At 35.8% G+C, this 20,850-nt stretch overlaps 1 protein-coding gene across 5 annotated transcripts in view; it reads left to right on the plus strand.

Annotated features, from left to right (window-relative positions):
• The window catches only part of MED13L (mediator complex subunit 13L), a 297,270-nt gene that overhangs the window by 148,929 nt on the left and 127,491 nt on the right, over positions 1–20,850 (plus strand). For all 5 annotated transcript variants that reach the window (XM_087424160.1, XM_087424161.1, XM_014787081.2 and 2 more), the window contains exons 3-4: positions 1,591–1,675; positions 14,174–14,257. In XM_087424160.1, the coding sequence (XP_087280286.1) occupies positions 1,591–1,675; positions 14,174–14,257 (169 nt within the window). The remainder of the gene's footprint in view (positions 1–1,590; positions 1,676–14,173; positions 14,258–20,850) is intronic.

Here is a 20,850-nt window from a genome sequence, read left to right on the forward strand (position 1 = left end):
GAAAAGCTCTACCCAGAAGGTAAATGTGTGAGAATGGAGATTCATGACACCTCCAGAGGGTTGTAGAAAACTTTTGGATGTTTTGTCTTGAACAGAGACAGTCTGTTGCTAGCAGGAGTATTTGTTTACAATTTGCTATACTTTATTTCTATTTCTCTAGTTATAAATAACATAAAATGTTTCTGACAGAGGTTGCTTTGGGAAAATTTTGTAAATCATGATTAACCACATAGGCAGGAAAATAAAGTTATCTGACTTACCAAGAAAAAAATATTTATCCAGTTTTATCATTTAAAGAAAGTCCTGTAGATAAAACCCATGAATGTTAATACACTTTTCAAATTCTATCTGATTGGAGAATGTGGAGATACATTTTGAGATGTCAGTTGGTATGGTAAGAGCATTAAAAATAAATTGTGGATTTAACATGTGTTTTAATTCTCAGTCAAAATTTTCTCTGGTGAGTGCTTATGTCAAGATAACAAGTAAAAGGGAGAGGAAATTTTCTTCTGCAAATGCTGTTTTCATCCTTCCAATTTTTTGCTATCTTGAAGTAATATAATTTAAAAGAAAATTACCTACCTACCCGTCTAGGGTGTTATATATCTTTTTATATACGAAAAGAATGTTAGGAATGCATGGAACATTGTTAGTCTGTTGGGTTCTCTTGGTGTTAGAGTTACTTGTGGCTCAGTGTTATAACATATTTCAAAGGCAAATACACTATTTCCCAAAATGTCAAACATTAATGAAATTATGAGTTAAGGAAATAAATTTGATGTTATATTAAGATTTAATTTCCTGACATTTTCCCTGAAATCATGTCGTTAAAATCCTATTCAGATACCGTCTACAAAACACTTAAAGAAATTTTTGTAACTCTGACGTTTTTGGATATTTTTCCTTTTGATTTTCCCTCTGAAAATACATATGATAACTTTAATGTTAATTTGTGACATTTTTGTTACCTTTAAATAGAACTTTAAAAAAATTAGTCTTGGGGCCGGCCCTGTGGCATAGCATTTAAGTGCACCTGCTCCGCTGCTGGCGGCCTGGGTTCGGATCCCGGGCGTGCACCGATACACCGCTTGTCAGGCCATGCTGTGGTGGTGTCCCACATAAAGTGGAGGAAGATGGGTATGGATGTTAGCCCAGGGCCAGTCTCCCTCAGAAAAAAGAGGAGGATTGGCATGGATGTTAGCTCAGGGCTGATCTTCCTCACAAAAGGAAAAAAAAATTAGTCTTTGTCACATTATTAGGTAGAAAGATTAATTTGAGGATTTTGAATGATTTCAAATTTCGAAGAAGCAGGTTGGAAAGACCTTTTTGGGAGGGGGATTGTACCATGCCTATATTTCAAAGATGCTAAAATTGAAACAGTTATTTCCTTCTGAACATAAGTACTTTATGACTTGGGGCAAGTATTTAACATGGTTTCTCTGTTTCAGTGTGAGATAATTTAAGTTATTTAAATTAACTCATTAACTTTGCTTTAGAAAAATGTTTTAAAAGTTTCTTTCATTTTTTATTTTTTTGGATGCTCTGCTTACTGGTTCATTTTTTTGTTTTGTTTTGTTTTGTTTTTTTCAGTTGTGGAAGAAGGACTCTGGGAAAATGGCCTTTCCTATGAATGTAGGACGCTGCTCTTCAAAGCGATCCACAATCTGTTAGAAAGGTAAGAGAAGGAGCAGCATCACAGTGATGTTGAGACACCTAAGTATCATGCTGGAGACTCGGAGGTGTCCTGGAATGCTCAAAATGCTTTCACATACAGTTTTATAAAAATAAAATTATACAGATTTCTTGTTTCTTTTTATATTGATATAATTTCAAACTGAGAGAAGTTTCAGGAATAGCACAAAGAACTTATAATTTCCTTTTACTCAGATTCACCAATAGTTTTTCTTTTGCCCAATTTGCTTTGTAATTTGTGTGATTGCTCACGCTCTCACCTTCCCCAATGTGTGTGTGTGTGTGTATTTTTTAAAATTTATTCCCTGAACTACTTGAGAGTCATTTGCACAATTGAGATTGTTCTTTTCTAACCCTTAAGTATTTAGGTGTACATTTTCTAAGGACAAATATATCCTCTCGTATAAGCACAGTACAATTATGAAAATTAGGAAATTTAATAGTGATAAAATGCCTTTGTCTAATCCATAGTTCAGCCGATGTTATCAGTTGTCCCAATTATGTCCTTTATGGTTTAACTCCCCTCCCCCAAGATCTAGTCCATGTTCGTACCTTATATAGTTTTCATGTCTCTTTAAGTCTTGAAGAATTCCTTAGGCTTTCTTTTTGTTTCTTGACATGGACGTTTTGGATGAGTTCAGGCCATATGTTTTATATAATGTTGCTCAATTTGAGATAGTTTCCTCATGGTGAGATTCAGGTTATGCTTTTTAGTAAGAATACTTTCATAGAAGTGATGTTGTATCCTTCTCAGGGTATCATAGCAGGAGGCCCGGGATTTCAATGTTCCATTATTAATGATGTTAACATTGTTGATCACTTGTTTGAGGTGGTTGTTTTGCTAGGTTCTCCACTGTAAATTAATAAGTACTTGTTAACTATGATATTTGTTAATTCTCTCTTTGTAATTAATAAGTAATTTATGGCTAGATCCAATGAGATCGTGTAATAATCCTGTTTGTTTTCAAATTCTGACTCACTTGTTTTAGCAACTGTTGGTGGTCCTTGTCTAAATCAGTTATTACTATTGTGGCTGTAATGTTAATTTTCAAATGCCACCATTTCTTCTACTTTTATTAGTTGGCATTCTATTGTAAGGAAGAGCTTTTCATTTTTTCCCATGTATGTATGTATTTATCTATTTCCCTTAATCTTTCTATCTATATAAATTTGGAAAAATGGATCCTTATTTTACTTACTGGATTATAAGGCAATACTATCGTTTATTGTGATGTGTAAGTTTTTTCAGACTTGGCTGGGGGAAGCCCCTTCATGGTGGCTCCTATGGTTTTTTGAACTGTCCTCATCATTGTTTGCCTGTCTCCTTACTTTCTGGCATAACAGGATTTTCCCAGGCTCTGGATGGCGTTTTAAGGGGAGAAATAGTTGAGAAAGGATGGGTTAATTAAGAGCTTGTATGGGAAAAGCTTTTTTCACTTCTCTTCCTGAGTCTGTATATAGTACTTGTAGGTGATCCAAGCTGAAAGGACATTCTAGTACCATGAAGTTTCTTATCCAAGCTAATATCTAGGGTAATATCACTGCTTGGGATTCTTTTTTTTTTTTTAAGATTTTATTTATTTATTTTTTCCCCCCAAAGCCCAGTAGATAGTTGTACGTCATAGCTGCACATTCTTCTAGTTGCTGCATGTGGGACGCGGCCTCAGCATGACCAGAGAAGCGGTGTGTCGGTGCGCAGCCGGGATCCGAACCCGGGCCGCCAGCAGCAGAGCGCACGCACCCAACCACTAAGCCACGGGGCCGGCCCACTGCTTGGGATTCTTAAGCTACAGTTGATGAAGTGTCATCATTTAAGTCACTCCAAAAGACTTTTCCCACCAAATTTATCTATTTTCATTCTGAACTTTAGTTCCTACCTCTGTGATTTGGAGTAGACCTAGAGGCCATCTGTTACTAAGAGCAGTATACTTTTAGAGGCATTGATTTTAAGAGCTGAGTACTCTTAGGTATTCCAAATGTTTGGTAATTCTCTCTCCCACTGCAAAATAAAACAAAAGTACACACAAAGCCATTTCAGGAAAATGTGGAAAATTTACTGTTTCCATAATCCTATGCCAGACTAAAGCTCTTTTATCTGTATAGTAATGTACCTTTAAACACAGTCCTTTTTACATAAAATTTTTAATGTATATGGAACAAAGTACATATTTTTAAATATTATAGCTTACTGTGTAGTTTTTTATATCAAATTTTATTCTTGTCAGAAAAATACTAATGTGTGGTTGAATTGCATTCTTTTCAGTCTTTTGTGTTTTAATAGTAAAATATTTCTTTGTTGGGAGAAAATTAGAAGAGCAGAAGAATTGGGAGAGAAGAGAAATGCAGATAATTCATTTACTCTGTGCTCATGAGTTCAGAATTTGTGATAAAAACTGAAGCCCAGGTCAAGTTGAGTTATTATTTTATAAGAAAGTTAATTGTGATGTGTGCAGTCTGTCATGGAATGAAGCTTGGGACAGTTCTGAAGAACTCTGGGTTAGACCTTGGTTTGATTTCAGGGTCTCTTACTTGCCCGGATACCCTAACTTCACTAAGCCTTAGCGCCCTTTAAATTATGTGCAGGATACTGTGCCTCTTGAGTTTTTGTTAGATGATGTATATGATGTGTGCTGCATAGTACTTGACATTGTTAATGTTCAATAGTTATTAATTCCTTTTCCCCATAAATTTATTATTTTGCATACTTTGATTTGAATCTTCCTGTAAGAGTTTATTTTGAAACAAATAAAACATTGTTTCTTTTAGAAAATAGTAGTCAAGCTGTTTAGCTCCCTTTCTACAGTTAGATTGGACGCGTTGAGATTCTTTTTAAAAATTGTAATACTTTTGTCCTTTGAAATAATGTTCAAACTTTAAGTAAGTGTGTTCTGTGAATGAAAATTACCCTCCTCATGGGGCAGGGAAACATTTTTAATGGTTGCTTTTAGCTTCTTGATTCATTGTCACCAGAAACTGGTTTGGTAGTACATGCTTGCCCTGTTGTTCTTCCCATAGCTTAGACCACTTGCTGTAACTTATTTATGTGTTTATAACCTAAATTTATTGAAATACAGTTTACTCTCTTATTCCTGGCAATTTTCTTTTATGCCTTTCCATTTCTACTCAGATAAGATCAACTTGGCGTCCCAGTGTGGGTGTTTTGAGTCTCTAGCGTGAAAGCCAGAATTGAGGTTATTGAAACAGATCATCAAGCAGTGTACCACTTGAAGGGTGTTTCTGCTTCCTGCACCATTTTTTTATTAGTTTGCATATTAACAAAGCTGGTACAAGTGATTTATTATTTCTACTTTTTATTTTTTTAAGCATATGGATTTGTTTAATTAAAAGAAAATTCCATTAACTACCTTGGGAAGCTCTCAGTTACAGCTAAGCAGGATTCATATAAATTGATCCTCTTTCCAAAAGGTGGTGGTATACTCTAGTAGTGTATACCGAATGATGAGTCACTGCACTAGTGTATTAAAAAAATAATTTCACTACAGAAATTAAGGTAACATTGTAAACTTCATGCAGAATAAGTTAATTTCATATTTTGTTGCAATTGATTGGTGCTGAGATAATACTGAATTGATGCTGTGTAGAATATTTTAAATTCTGAGGTAATGTGACTTCATATATTTTGTCTTTCATTTACTCATTTCTTCTATAACTCTTCAATATTTGCATACACTATATTGTGTATATCTAGCTAATGTCATCTGTCCATTAAGGGAAAAACCTCACTGCTTCTCACTTAAGAGCATTTTCCATCAAGGTGTCAGACAGAAGCTAACATATCTGGCTTTAATTTTATATCTTTACAGGAGCACATATTTCTAGAAGCCCATTTCTTCACTGCCTTCAGAGACAGGAGATAGTTTGGGACTTAGCTCTGCCAATTAAATAACTATATGACTTGGGCGAGTGACTTAAGCTCGCTGAGCCCCTGTTCTTTACCTATAAAATGGTGAAGGATTGTTTTGCTCAGCACAATACTTTTCTCATTATAAGAGCTCAATAAATGGTTGACTGCTGTTAATATCAGCTAATAGAAGTATTGATATTACTGTTCTGAGAGTTGGACACAACCTTAAAAGTCAGTTAGTCTATTTACCCAGCTACTTCTGGAATCCCATTCTATAATATCCTTTTTATGTGGTCATCTATCCCTTTCCTTGAATACTTCTGGTTATGGGAGCACAGCTTCCCAAAGGAGTTCTTTTCATCTTCAGTACTCATTGTTAGGAAGAAAGTCTTCCTTATACTGAGCAGAAATCTGTCCCCTTGTAACTTAAATTTCTTTTTTTTTTTTTCTTTTTAGTGAGAAAGATTGGCCCTGAGCTAACATCCGATGCCAGTCTTCCTCTTTTTGCTGAGGAAGATTAGCCCTGAGCTAACATCTGTGCCAATCTTCCTCTGTTTTGTATGTGGGATGCCCCCACAGCATGGCTTGATGAGGGGTGTGTAGGTCTGTGCCCAGGATCCAAACCTGCAAATCCCGGGCTGCCGAAGCAGAGTGCATGAACTTAACCACTATGCCACCAGGCCAGGCCCTCATTTCTTTATCTTAATTCTGTTCTTTGGGGGTCATATATAATTCGTCTAATCCTACTTCCTTGTGGTAGCCTGTTTAATATCTTGGTCCTCTGAGTTAATTTTTTTTTCTTCTTTGTGGTTCTTATCATATAATATTGAACCCCTCTCCCCCCTTCCTCCAGCCCTCCAGATATCCCTCTAATCAGTCCTGTTCTCTTCATTTTGATTGCTACTGGCCTATTTTATAATTTTATTTATTTATTTTTTTTTCCCCCAAAGCCCCAGTGGATAGTTGTATGTCATAGCTGCACATCCTTCTAGTTGCTGTATGTGGGACACGGCCTCAGCATGGCCGGAGAAGCGGTGCGTAGGTGCGCGCCCAGGATCCGAACCCCGGCTGCCAGTAGCGGAGCGCGCACACTTAACCGCTAAGCCACAGGGCCGGCCCGCTACTGGCCTATTTTAAAACTTCATAAGTGTTTCATGAAGTATTGCAGTGGCCTCTTTCATCAATCAGGTTAGACTTAGTTATGCTGCACTAACAAAAGACCTGAAAGATCTTACTATCTTAGAACAATTCAAGTTTATTTCTTGCTCATGGTGCTAGTCCAGTGTGATTCATTTACTGCAGCACTGCCCTATATCCTCTTCTCTCCAGGCAGGAATCATGTTGGTGGAGTAGCCCCCTCAAAGACTTGCTGAGTTCCTGGTAGACAGCAAAGAGCAAAGGCAAAATACCTAATAGCCCATTGAAGCCTCTGTTCAGAAGTGGTGTATGCCATTTCTGCTCATATTTTGTTGGCCAAGATGTTTACCACCAACCTTAAAGTCAAATGGATGAGAAAGTATTATCCATCAGTGGGAGGTACCACAGTCACATGGCCAACCTTGATGTCAGTCGGGCAGGGAGGGATAGTGCATATTTGGGAAAAGGGTACAGTCTACCACACCTCTTCATTGAGGTCTTCTCCCTTGTAATAATCTATCCTCCAGACAGGTGCTGGTAATATTACTAAAACACAGATATGTTTCTAAAACACATGTTTTGTACATGTTTTTAAAAACTTTGAGCATATTGGCTTCTTTTGGTATTTTATTCACTTGTGATTTCTTAGTCAGAATTTCAGTATCTGAGTGATTAGGTTCTATATTTTATAGTTTCAGATCATGCAGTCATGCTTATTTTTCTTCTCTTCTGAGAAAGTAAGTGTGCTTCATATTTTCTTAATGATTGATTATCCCTTTTTGGCAAAATGCCCAGGATAATAAAATACCATTAATTTGGTTTTTGCTTATATATAGAATCTCTGCTAATTTGACTTGACTCTTCCCCCGTCCCCCATTTCTCTCTCTCTCTCTCTTTTTCTAATAGTGCACTGGTTCAGATTGTTCTTCATCAGTCTTTGCAATTTAGTGGGATTTTGTTATGTATTTATAATGAACTTCTCAAAGGTTACACTTTGTATTTTAAGTTTAGGTTGTCTCACGCTCCTCACTAATGGAAAAGTACTTTTGACTGTGAACAGATTATGGAAAACAAAAACCTGCAATCTTTTTTCAGGAGTGTCTTCATTTGGCATTTTTAGTATTGCAGATTTAATGACTATTACTCTTATGTTATTGTAATTTGTGCCATGTTGTTGTCACCTAATTCTATCTAAATGAAGTGAAACATTGGGTTGAAAAGCTTAAAAAAAAAAAAGCCAGGAAATGTGTGCAGTTCATATCACCCAGAGTTTTTTATGATTGCCTCAGTGATTTGCACCACATATGAGACTTATGAAAATCTTGCTTTTGTACCTTTGTAGAAGTACTTAAAATGTCTGGCATAATGCTGTCAAGTTGGTGTTATGTGTGGTAGTATACTTTAATTTTCTTAAGTTTTTAGAATAAAACACACAAGCTGATTTTGATGGAAAGGTATTTTTTTTTCCTCTAAAATGCAAATCATTGATTTGTACACAATAGATTACATGGGTCTTTGGAAGCTGTTATGCTCTACCCTGTCCATGCTCACTTAGGGAGACTAATCTGTGGGTACTTGACATTTGTAAAACGTAACAGCTCTTCAGGGTAGTCCACTGGTGCTGCTTTCCTCATGGATCGTCAGCATATTCACCCCACGGTAGTTTATAACACGGCTGCGAAATTGCCTTTGGCCCAGAGCTTCTTCGTTTGCCAAGAGTTGGTGTTTAGAGTGAAGAGACTCATTTGGAAAAGTACAGTAAAAATAACATGAAGAAAATTGGAATTATAATTATGATAACCATACTGCCATGCGTCGCTTAATGACAGGGTTATATTCTGAGAAATGCGTCGTTAGATGATTTTGTCGTTGTGCGAACATCATAAAGTGTATTTACACAAACCTAGATGGTATAGCCTACTACACACCTAGGCTACATGGTACTAATCTTAAGGGACCACTGTCGCATATGTAGTCCATTGTTGACTGAAATGTCGTTATGCAGCGCATGACTGTAACATATTTGTAAATTACTAGCTTTCAATGTCCTATATTGTGATCCAATAGAGGTGATCCTCAGAGGGTAAATGAGCAATGTTCTTGAATGTGGTGCCTCAAAGATTTCAAAATAATAAATACATCCAGTAGAGCATGGTGGTAGGTACAGCCATAGTTGAAGAAATGATGATGTAACATCGCAACAGTGAGAGTCCCTGGGTATGATGTGATAGTAGGAGCAGGAAATGAGTAATCAGTAAATTCTCATTTTATTGAATTGTGACAGTGTGCAGTTCTCTAAAGGAAGTAAGAAAATGAGTCTTTAGACCTAAGGAGCATATGCTTTAAAGGAAGAGACACTACAAACCTTATAGACACAAGTGAATGAAAGCATAAAACTAATTGTAAATGTCTAGAAAGAAACATGTTCACCCTAAGACTGATCAATTTATATCTCTATCTGTGTATTTAATATTTTTAGGAGAGGGAAAGGATTAAGACTTTAAATTTTTAAAAAATTAAGATTTTTTTTTTTTGTGGCTGGAGAATGGGATTAGACACTAAAAGTTTGAAACTAGAGGAGAGATATGGTTCTTTGGAATTGAGTTTGAATAGACATTTAAGGTGAGGCTAGGCCTACAAAAAAGCTAACCTTACAGAGATTTTGGAAAGGATGGAAATAATAGAGTTTGCTTGACCAGAGGAGACAGCATCCCCTAGAGCACAGTAGAAACCCAAAGTAATGAAGATAGAAGGGATCAGTTGAAAAAGACTTTTTCAGCCCCTAAATTATGTGGGTTTCTTTTATTTGGTTGGGAATTGGGAGCACTGCGGTTTCTAGGAAGGGGACTTCTTTGCATATGTGTTTGATTGATATTGGAGTGGTAAGGTAAGGGCTTTGATGCTGGTGAAGATGTACTGGTATGAAGTTATATAAAATTTAGTCTATCTGAGCAGCTCTCTAAGTAGCTGATAACACTAAGGTGCAGTTTGGTTAAGGGTGTGGTAGAGGAACACTATCCTTGGACTTTTTAATCTATGAAAACTGTCATACTTACATAATTTGTGGGACACAGAAGGAGCCAGAGGCTGTTGTGGCTCCCTTCTAAAACTACCAACTCCCTATTGGGAAATGGCTTGCTGAGTTAGGCTGTGGGCTCCTGGTGTTGCATTTGTAATCATACATCAGGTCTGCCCATGGCTTTGGGATTAGAGATTGGGGCTTGCCAACTTCGGAGTCAAGTTGCTCTTGTAGTTAATTATTTAGAGCCATATGACATGACACAGAAACATTATGTGTACACACACACAAAACCTGATTTCATTTTCATTTTTTAGCAGCTGTTTCTTTTCTTCTTGAAACAGTGATTTCTGGGAGGTGGTAGGGGGCTGGGAATCATTTCTAAAGAGAAATTATTTCCTAGAACTGTTGCTTAAGGAATGTTTTATAAATGTGGAATCACTTAGTGATCGTGCTAAATAATATTGTACTACTTTACAGAATTATATCATACCTTAATAGTAAGGTAGTTTTGAAAATCTCAATGATAATGATTGGGATTACTGAGTGGACAACCAGGGTTAACTGATAATATATTCTTAGCACTATCAACTGACGTTGATTTGAAGCAGTTTTTGGCACACGGAGTATGTCTGCTAGGTTTATTTATTTGTCAAATTAAATATAAAATTCATCCCTCAAAAATAATAAAATAGAGTATAAAAAGGGGAAATTATATTTCTGATGTTCTTTAGTTTTTATATCTTAGAATTATCTCTCTTAAAAAGATTTGCTTAATTCTGTTCTTCACATAGACTGAAAGCATCTGGGCAGAAGTGCTGGTCTTCCAGAACATTTTTAGCATTTATGTGATTCCCGACGTGTTGAGTATCTACTATGATTTTAGTCTGGAGTAAGAGGTGATGGGCTATAAAAAAATGAAACATGTAGATCTTTTTCCTCAAGCATTGAGTGTCTCACTAGGGAAAACACATACACACAAGAAAATTAACAGTATGGTGCTGTCCATGAATAGTGGTTACAAACAAGAAGACTAACAATATTATAGCTGAATAGGAAAACACTCCTTGGTGTATAGCATTCATTTCTCAGATTGAGCACCTTCTAATATAGAGCAGAATATAAAGCATATAACATAACAGACATTTAAATATTTGTTCAATATTGTCAGTGTGTAAGATAGATGCCGTGTCTGCCCCCAAATGGCTCATAGTTTCTTGGGAGACAAAAGCCATAGAAATCAATCATTACAACTTGGTGGTGAAAGTGCTGGTTTGTAGATGTTAGAGTACCGTGCAGGCTGATCTGGGACGGGAAAGATGAACAGAATTAAATGAGAGGAGGAAGGGATAGAGTGGGACAAGAGAGGGATTCCAGGCCAAAGCAGGGTTAGTAGCGATTAATGGTAGTATTGATTACGGAGGTTCTTAATCTAGGATCTGCCTCAGAGAGTTCACCAACCCTGTGGAATTGTATGCAGTGTTTTACTCTTGCATGCATTTTTCAGGAGAAAGAGTCTATAATAACTTCTATTAGATTATTTTTACCATAGAATCATGATCCAAAAATGATTGAGAACCAAGGGCTTAGTACCTCAGTATAGTCTGCTATTGAGCCAGCATCGTCCCGTGTGGTAGAACTGTCTTCCTTAGCAAAACACACCCACTCCTCTCTCATTTCCTCCCATGACAAAGTACAAGACATGAGGTGGAAATACTTTCTGTACTGCCTAGTCTTGGAGGATCTGTGTGTATCTGTATCTCTGTGTGTGTGTGTGTGTGTGTGTGTGTGTGTGTGTGTGGTGGGGGGGAGAGTGAGAGAGAGAGAGAAAGGAAGAGAGTGAGTGAAGTTTGTTTTTTGGAGAGAGAGAGAGAGAAAGAGAGTGAAGTTTGTTTTTTGGACCAGCCGGAGTTGAGACTTAAGTGATTGAAGAATGTAGAAATTGATAGTGATCGTTGCTGAGTTCTTTTTACCTGCTTCTTGAGCAAAAAGAAACTTCGCCCTCATACTTACTCATCTCTACTTCTAACTGAGCAATTATTCTCTATTGGGTTGGGGGGCAGGGCAGAGAAAGGGAGCACAGTACTCAGCAACTTGACTAATTTGGTCCCAGCCTCCTCTGAGGTACTTGGTGATTTTGCTGACTTTCTGCCGTATTGCTGCTGACGACATGACTGACTGCTCCCTTATGCAGAGATAAGTCAGTTGCAAATCCAGTACTTAGAAAACTGAGTAAAAACATGACTTCATCCAATGCAATTCTGTGTTCTTATGTTTTCCTTTGAATGTGTAGGAAATTACTGATCACATAGAAACTGATTAGCAGTTGAAAGTCACATAAGTCATTTATGACTCTCATTTGGATCCAGATGGTTTCAGATTGAAGGATCAGTAGTTTCCATGACTGTTTTGTGTATTAGTGATAACCTTTTGTTGACATTGCCTGACAAAGAAATATGATCTGCAGTGGGAACTCCAGGAGATAGTAGCACAGAGAGTTAGACTCGCAGATAGCATTTTCATTAGCTTTTTGCCTTTCGCCCTTGTCCTTGAGTGGTCTTGGCTAAGTGCTGGTCCTCCAGCCCTCAGCTCCCCGTTTGTTTGTTCTGGAATGAAGTCAGCAAATAGAATTTGTCGCTTTTACTTAATAGAAGGACAAGGATTTTGAAACAAACTTTACACATTGTCCTCTTTAGTCAGAGATATTTTATCTGTTATCTTTTATATTATACTGTCTAAAGCCTTGGATTTTTTCTGTCCATAAACTGTAAATTCCTCTTGTTTTCTCTGTTATTGAATAAATGATTCTTTTGAATTGTGACCCTCAGGACATCTATGAAAGAGTAAATATTTAAAGTGGTATTTATTAAGGGAGGTATTTATTAAGGGAGGATATGTCATTAGAAGACAGTGTTTAGTGTTTGATGTAATTCTGTACCTATTACATGCCCTATTGCTTTTATTCTAAGAAGTATCAATTTTAAGACATACCTTCAATTTAATAGCATTGTTTACAGAATTAAAGAAACGTTAAATAGACCCATCAATTACAAGATGCATCAGGATTTTAAGAAAGAGGAAGGAATTGAGGAAATGTGACAGCATAAGAGTCAGTATATGGTAATAGTTCAGTGTCCGGGCTCTGTGATCAGATATACCTGGGCTTAATCCCAGCTCTGCTGTCAGTTAGCTGCTTGACCCCGTCTAGGTGTCATTCTCACTTGTGCCTCAGCTTCTTCATGTGTAAAAATTGGCAGTGTAACATCTGTCTCATATAATTATTACAAGAATTAAATGATATGCTGTGCCTGGTAATCAAATGTGGTGGTGGTAGTAGTGACTCTAGTACTAGGTATTGGTAGTATTATTGGAGGAAGGAACCTGATGTCAAACATTAGAGTTTTTCAATGGAAATATCTATTTATATGTAGTCTAGCTAAAAAGTATAATTAAGTGTCTTAGGTAGGGGATAAACTGTGGAGATGCTTTTTCAGGTTTGCTTCTTGGTGCTTTCACCTTTTTGGGTATTCCATATTTCCTATTCTACCTTTAGTGGAGTTAGGTAGTCTTTAAGCCTAAAAAGCAAGTTAACTTATAATTTTAGGAAACAGATTGAGTTCCTTTGAAAATGATTTTCTTCATTATGAACAAGGAAGATTTTGTTGTAGAAATTCATTTTCAAAATAAAACCAGTTGACGCCAGTGCCTCTTTGATGTAGCAGTGCTGCAAATTGGCTCTGCCCATGGGGAGTTACATTGTGGCCAGCAGAAACTATTGCCATTTACTAACCCGTGTAATCTGTAATGAGTTGGGTGAAGGCTTGAATTGTTTCCATCCTCCTTGATGGTGTGGAAATTACAGAGGCAAAAGCCACATGCAGAATTGCCTGAATATTGAATAAATAATTGCTATACAGCTCTTTTACTGGTAAGTAGAACCTTGCGTAGAGTTACATCCAGCTTTCTGACAGGTTTTCTTACAAAGCGTGTGTCATCTCATTGAATAATGTTAGAGATAACTGTATTTTATCAATTTCAATGTGCACATTTTCTCCCATATTTGTATATTTTAAAATCAGGGATACTGCTTACAAATGATGGCATCTCACAAGTGGACAGATCACAATTATGATATAGTTGTCATTTGCTTGCACACAAGTGAACTTGGTCATAGCTGTCTATATTGTTGTTGCTTCAATTGAATAGTGTGCATTTTTGGTGTTATGTGAATTGAGTTCAATCACCACTTAACGTCTTCAGAAGGGTTACCCTGTGATTTGACATTGAAACACAGTGTGCACAAAACAGCATGGAAACAGAAGTGAGGCACAACTTAGATAGGAGGAAAGCATGGTGATCTTTTTATTTTCAGTGGTGTATCTCATCTGTGATTATTGATTCAGTGACTTGCTAATTTGTTATTGAAACTATAAAAGTAATTCTTGATGTAATTATTATAGGTGCCTAATGGATAAGAACTTCGTTAGGATTGGGAAATGGTTTGTCCGACCCTATGAAAAGGATGAAAAGCCGGTCAACAAAAGGTGAGTCTTTGGAACGCTCTTGGTTTTTTGGTTTCTTTTGCTTGACCACGACTGTCTTTGGGGAAGAGGTAGATGAGAGAAACAGCTTATTTATTTATTTTCTAATGATGTTATTAAATACTGTATTATTACATTTTTGTGGAATATTAAAAATTGGACTAGAAAGATGATTATCAGTAACCATGTCCAAGCCCCTTATGACCACACTATTTGGAATTGAAATATTCTGTTTTCTTATTTTCATTATCCTTCTTTATCTTTCTTCCTTAAGTGTTATATGGCATAACTTAAAGTGAATTCACGTGGTGACAATTTTCAGTGAATTGATTGATGCCTCTTAAAACGCATCCTTGACAGTTGTCAAACCAGGACTGTGAATTACTTCTCTAAACAATCCCACACTCTTAACCATCATTTATTATATGCATGGCTTTAAAGGCAGTCCTTGATATTAAATATGCATGGAGTTTTAGATCAATAAACCAGAATCAAAAAACAAAACCCTCAAAGTTGAATGTTTACCTCCCTTACCTCTGAACACAGCATAGACTTAATTGGAATCATAAGTTGATGGTGACTGTTTCATTTCCGAAGAGCAGGGTCCACAATCTTAATCCTAGTTTACTATTCGTGAACTTGCTCTAAGCTAAGGACTCCAGCTCCAGGATGCAGATAAGAGCTCTTGAAGCCTTATATGGTAGGCTTAAGGTTAGATCTTTTGGATAGTTTGCCAGAATTTCAGCTGGAACTCCTGTCTCGGAACCTTTACTTTCTTAAGTGACTTGTTCCTACCAGAGATTTAATTAGCGGCCTTCTTTCCAACCTGTATGTCTTAAAGCTTTGAAGAAGTGGTTGTAGAATCTCCTCATTAACCAAACCTAATTTATGAAAATTGGGATTTCTTTTTTCAAATCAGATAAATTAGGGACTGGCTTTTTTTTTGCCAAATTACTATGAAATTCCTTGAAATATTTTCCCCTTTTTAGTATATTTAAAAACCTTTATGATTTATAAAAAATAAATTTATAAAAAATTTAAATAGAACATAGGTTTATGTATAGTCATGTGCCTTGTAACGATGTTTCTGTCAATGATAGACTACATATACAATGGTGGTCCCATAAGATTAGTACCATAGAGCCTAGGTGTGCAGTATCCCCGTCATTAAGCGACACATGACTGTATATCAACGTTTGCCTGAAAGGGATAATAATGGTTTTAGAAAGGTACCAGTTTGTGTGGGTGTGTAAAAGTGTGATTCTGTTTACAGATGCTTTGACTGATGGAGAGGAAATTTTTTCTTTTATTTATATTTATTTGGTCTAACGCATGTGTTTCATGGATTTGTTTTTTGTTTTTTTTTAATCTTAACACTTTCCTTAAATTTACAGAGGACTTAGATTTTCTGAGTGGCTGAAGTTTTAGCTTTTATATTGATGAGTCTGGATGGTTAAACACGGAGTTGCTTTAGCAGTGATCTTTACCAGTCTTAGTATGCCTCTCTGTGCTTAGAGTGCATTCTCACAGCTGGTCACTGATGTATTCACTGAGCCAGTCCTCAAACTTTTGATCAATAGGCACAGGCGTTTGTGTGATGGATTTGATAGGAATTGGGGGATGAAGAGGAACTGTAGAAATAAAATAGGAATTAAAGGAATAGCAATTGGTATTTTAATAGTAAAAAATAATGTTTAAAAGTCAAAGGTAGTTATCAATCTATTTTATATAGAGTTTGTGTATCTTTACACTTCATTTAGATCCCAAAAGTCTTCTTAACTTTAGCAAACCAGATGAAATAATACATTTAATGTATCTGGATATTTGATTTTGTATAACTAGGAGGCTGTTGATTTCCAAGAATGTAATTGAATTCTTTTATTATTTTTAGACTTTATACTCATGAGTGAATGTGAAACTTTGTTTTCTTGTAGTGTAGAAATGTTAATGATTTTGAAAAAATATTTTAGAAGACATTAACAATTAGAAAAATTTTAAATCAAAGATTGTATTTAAAGAGTTGGCATTTGCTCTAATAAACTTTATTTGGTGTAATGACTTTTCCAGTTTTATTCTCTGAGTGGAAAATAGAGCCTCTTTTGGGCTGTTGAAACAGGATCCTAGTGGTCAGGTCACTTTGGATGGACAGAGTGGCAGTGTGGAGGAGGGTATGAGAATTAGAAGATCCCATACCTCTCTTTACAAGTTACTTTCTTTTGGATAAGTTTAGTTTTTCTGAGCTTGAACTTTTCTTTTTTGCTGTTATTGAGTTGATAGTGGTAATTACTATCTTAGAGGGTTGTTGTGAAGATTAAATGAGATAATTTATGTGGCTAGTTTATGATTTTGTTGAGAAAAGGCAAAAATAAATTTTCTTAATCTTAATTTTTTTTGTGTGCATATCAATTTAGTGACCAGTGGAGAGGAAAATTTGCTGTCCATTGCTAAACAAATTGTAGGTACAAATTAATATTTTTAGGAATGCTCCTATTTGATGCCATTACATACAAATAAAAGGAATATACTTTAAAGAATAGTATTCTAAGTATAAAGTAATACTAACATATAGATACTTTTGTTCAATAGATTGAAAATACAATTTAACACACTGCATATTTCATGTAACTAAAATAATTCTAATAGTGGTGACAAATGAATATATGAATAGATTTCACATGTTTCATTAATAACATATAATTTCTTGAGCTATAATTTCTCTCTGTATTGATAATAAAATGAAATCATTTGCTCATGAACTCTAAAAAAGTTCATAATGTTTGGTATGCGGTGATGCTCAGGATAATTTTAGAAAAATTATTTTTTATATAATATTTTTATATTATATATATTTATTTAAATATATTTACATATACATATTTTATATTTTATATATAAATTTGATATATTTGATATATATATATATAAATTTATATATATTTTTATATATTTTTTATAAATTTGACCAGACAGGTCCAGGAAGATAAAAGAAATTTATTTGTATCCTTTTTCTCTATAGTGACTTATCTTTTGTTACTTATATCCTTGGGAATGTAGTAAATGGGGAAGAAAACTTCGACTTTGTCCTAAAGAATTATGACAGCTAACATCAAACATCCAAAATTTCTGGTTTCTAAAGTATGTTGAACTTAAAAAAAAGCCTTTGCTTCCATAATATGATTAAAAACAAACCAGTGAAAAATACATTCTTTTAAAATAATTTAGAAATTATTCCAGTCATGGAGTTTCTTTCTGTTGGAAAAGTATTTGTTTTCTAATTTGGTCTAGTTTCAGCCCACATTTGATTACCCCAGAATTTGAAGTCTATTCTCTTTAGTCTTTGACTGCCATTTTTAGCAAAATAATTGATTGCCCCCAATAAAAGTTTGGACCTTTGATCTTTTCTGGTATTAGGTGTACAATAGCTGAGTTAACACAAATACCAAATTCCTAGCGCATTTTCTGAATTAATTAACCATCTCTTCCTCATGGGCAAACCTGCCCTGCTCTTGGATGACACTACAGATAGCCTCATATACTTTCAGATATTTTAGTTACTTTTGTGTGCTGTCAGCAGATACACATGCATGGGTGTGTGCGCACACACACACAATTGGAAGTATATTATTTTGACTGCTTTTTGGTTGTTTCATTTGGATTTTTTCTCTACTCTTAAGCCTGAGATTATTTCTTTAATTTCTTTTTTATGTTCTTATGTTACCTAACATACATTTTCAAGAAATGCCCATGCCTTTTGGTTTTAATAGCAAAAAATGGATTTTGTATAACTGATGAAATATTTGGATGTAGGAGACTTCTGGCACTTTAAAATTTCCCTTCTCTCTCTTTCCTCACCCTCCCCTTTCTCTTCTCCTCTCACTTTTCTCCCCATCCTCCTCTCTCCTGTACTCTCCTTGTTTTAGCCCAGTCATCTGTGTTTCCTTCTAGAGATGCAAAGATGAAAAGGCAGGGAAGGGGATCTCTTGTTGAGAGGGTCAGCAGACTTGTAAACAGATACTTCTAGTGTGAAAGAAGGTAAAGGGAGTCTCTTCCTAGTGCAGAAAAATAAGATCATCAGTGATAATTTTTTCACTTTCCTCATAAACTTACTTTGTGCATGTGGTGCCTTTTGCCACGTATCTGTTAACAAGGACCGGCTATGGGAAATCCATAAAAGAATATTAATGGGACAATTTGGACTTATCTAGTCATGTATAATAGTTTTACAGCTTTTTGGGGGGTAGATCTATAAAATATGTAGTCATTTTCTGCTAGCTTAGCTGATGGAAGATATATCAAAAGATATTATGTATTGTGTCACTTGAATATATTTGAAAACTGTGAAAAGTGAGAAGAGAGATGAGGTTAGGGTCCTGGGGAGCATCAGCATTTACAGGATGGGCATAAAGGAGACTAAGAAAGGTCAATGGGAAATGAGAACCAGGAGGATTGGTGTCACTAAAACCATGGATTTTTTAACGTTTCAAGATTAATCAATTGTGTGTGCCATAGAGGCCATGTAAAATGCATACTAAAAGAACTGTTAGATTTGGCAGTTATGTATTCCTGGTGACCATAACATGAGCAGTTTCAGTGGAGTGAATTTCAGATTGTAGTAGTGTGAGTTACAAATGGGAGTTGTAATGAAGATACTGAATGTAGAATTCTTGCTATATTTGTTACAAGTAGCTGCAAAGTGGAAAACTTGCATCTAGGAAGGGAGGAGACAGATATTTAATAACAGCCCGTGGTGAAACTAAGTGATACTCTCTGTGGTTTTTAGAAGTGTCTTTCATATACCAGGCTTTGTACTTTCCCAAACATTATGCATAGAAGAGAGAATGTGAAATTGAAGAACCAGTTCAACCAGAGGTGATGATAGTTAAACAACTATGTGCATTCCAGGTAGCTCTTTTACTTTTTTTTATTCTCTCTCTTCTTTTTCCTTAATAACCAGAACGAAATGATGACCATTAGTTTTTAGTTTTCATTTTTGCTATTAGTGATCTAAAAAGTATACAATAAAAACTTATATCCTCAATATCAATAATTGATTTTCTTATTTTAAAATAAAATATATTTAAATATATGCTGTCTACTTTCAAAAAGGATTTGAAACACTTTACAGTAAGAGATATACCTTGTATTGTAGTGTACTAGAGAGGTTTGGTGAATATCATTGCTGTAATTTCCTTTTTATTCCTGCTAGAGGACTGAAACTAAGCTGGAAACAAAGCTCTCCTTGTTCACTAGACCCTCCATGCAGAAATATAGATGACCTTCCATTAACTATTTGACCTGGTGGAACTTAGTGAATCTCTCTGGACTTTAGTTTTAGCATTTATTATTTCTAGCTGTCTTGTCGTTCAGCTTCCAGATTATCTGATTCTAGGAGAATTATAAAGTCTAGGCATGTCCCCGTGTATCTCTTTCCTTCTTTCTTTCTGTGTGTTTGTGTGTGTGTGTGTAGGGGGGCAGTATATGTGTATGTGTATACGTATATGTTTGTGTTTTTCCTTCTTTCTTTCTCTACTACCAGGAGCATATTGTCTTCATTGTGTTCGGTTTTGCTGTAAGCAGAAGGTTAACTCCTTTATCCACCAATCCAAGGGATTTGCTATTACTCTTCCAAAGGTTATGAAAGTTTTAAAGAGCGTGTCTGGAGAAGGAGATTGTGTTAACTTTAGTAATGATGTTCATAATCAGATTAGGAAGAGGGAAGAGGAAATTTTAGGTACCAAGTGGGAGTTAATTTGATGTGATCTTTAGTTTTATAACATAGCTGGCCACCTATTTTACCTTTGCTTAAGATATCTCAGCTCAGGGCCGCTTCCCTTGCTGGGAAACAAGTCAGCTGAAGGGTCAGGACATAAATGAATGGAAGTTCAAATAATTTACTTTTTTTTTTTAATTTTATTAGTTCATTTTTTCCCCCAAAGCCCCAGTAGATAGCTGTATGTCATAGCTGCACATCCTTCTAGTTGCTGTATGTGGGACGCGGCCTCAGCATGGCCAGAGAAGCGGTGCGTCGGTGCGCGCCCGGGATCCGAACCCGGGCTGCTGGCAGCGGAGCGCGTGCACTTAACCGCTAAGCCACGGGGCCAGCCCCAATAATTCACCTTTTGGTAGTGTGAAGGAAGTACTGTTCAATTTGGTCATGTCTCTGGTCTCATTTAGGTTGTCATTCATAGTAAGTTTCTCTGATCATGTAAACTGTAGGGACTGTGTCTAAGCACCATAGACGTATATCACAGTATATTGAGTAGATCATTTTCATAGATTAATGAAATTTATTACTCTGGAAATTAACTGCTTTTTAAATTGAATACTTATATATCTCCTGCCTTGTAAATGTAGCTTAATTCAAGGTACTTTGCTGAAGTGTCATAGAGTTTAGAAAAAGCATAAAAATGTATATGCCTGGAAGGTCATTTCCACTCATAATTTCTCATAGCATATCAGTAGTATGGGGGAAATTTTTATGGCAAGGTAAAAACAGACATGTCTAAGGGAAATGACTGCTCCTATTTTTATTATAATACTATTTTTTTCATTTACACATCTATTTACTTGTGTCATTATTTACAAAATAAGACTCT

This window comes from Ceratotherium simum, chromosome 35 (genome assembly GCF_057802395.1).
Source record: "Ceratotherium simum simum isolate JZ-2026a chromosome 35, ASM5780239v1, whole genome shotgun sequence".
Lineage (NCBI taxonomy): Eukaryota > Metazoa > Chordata > Mammalia > Perissodactyla > Rhinocerotidae > Ceratotherium > Ceratotherium simum.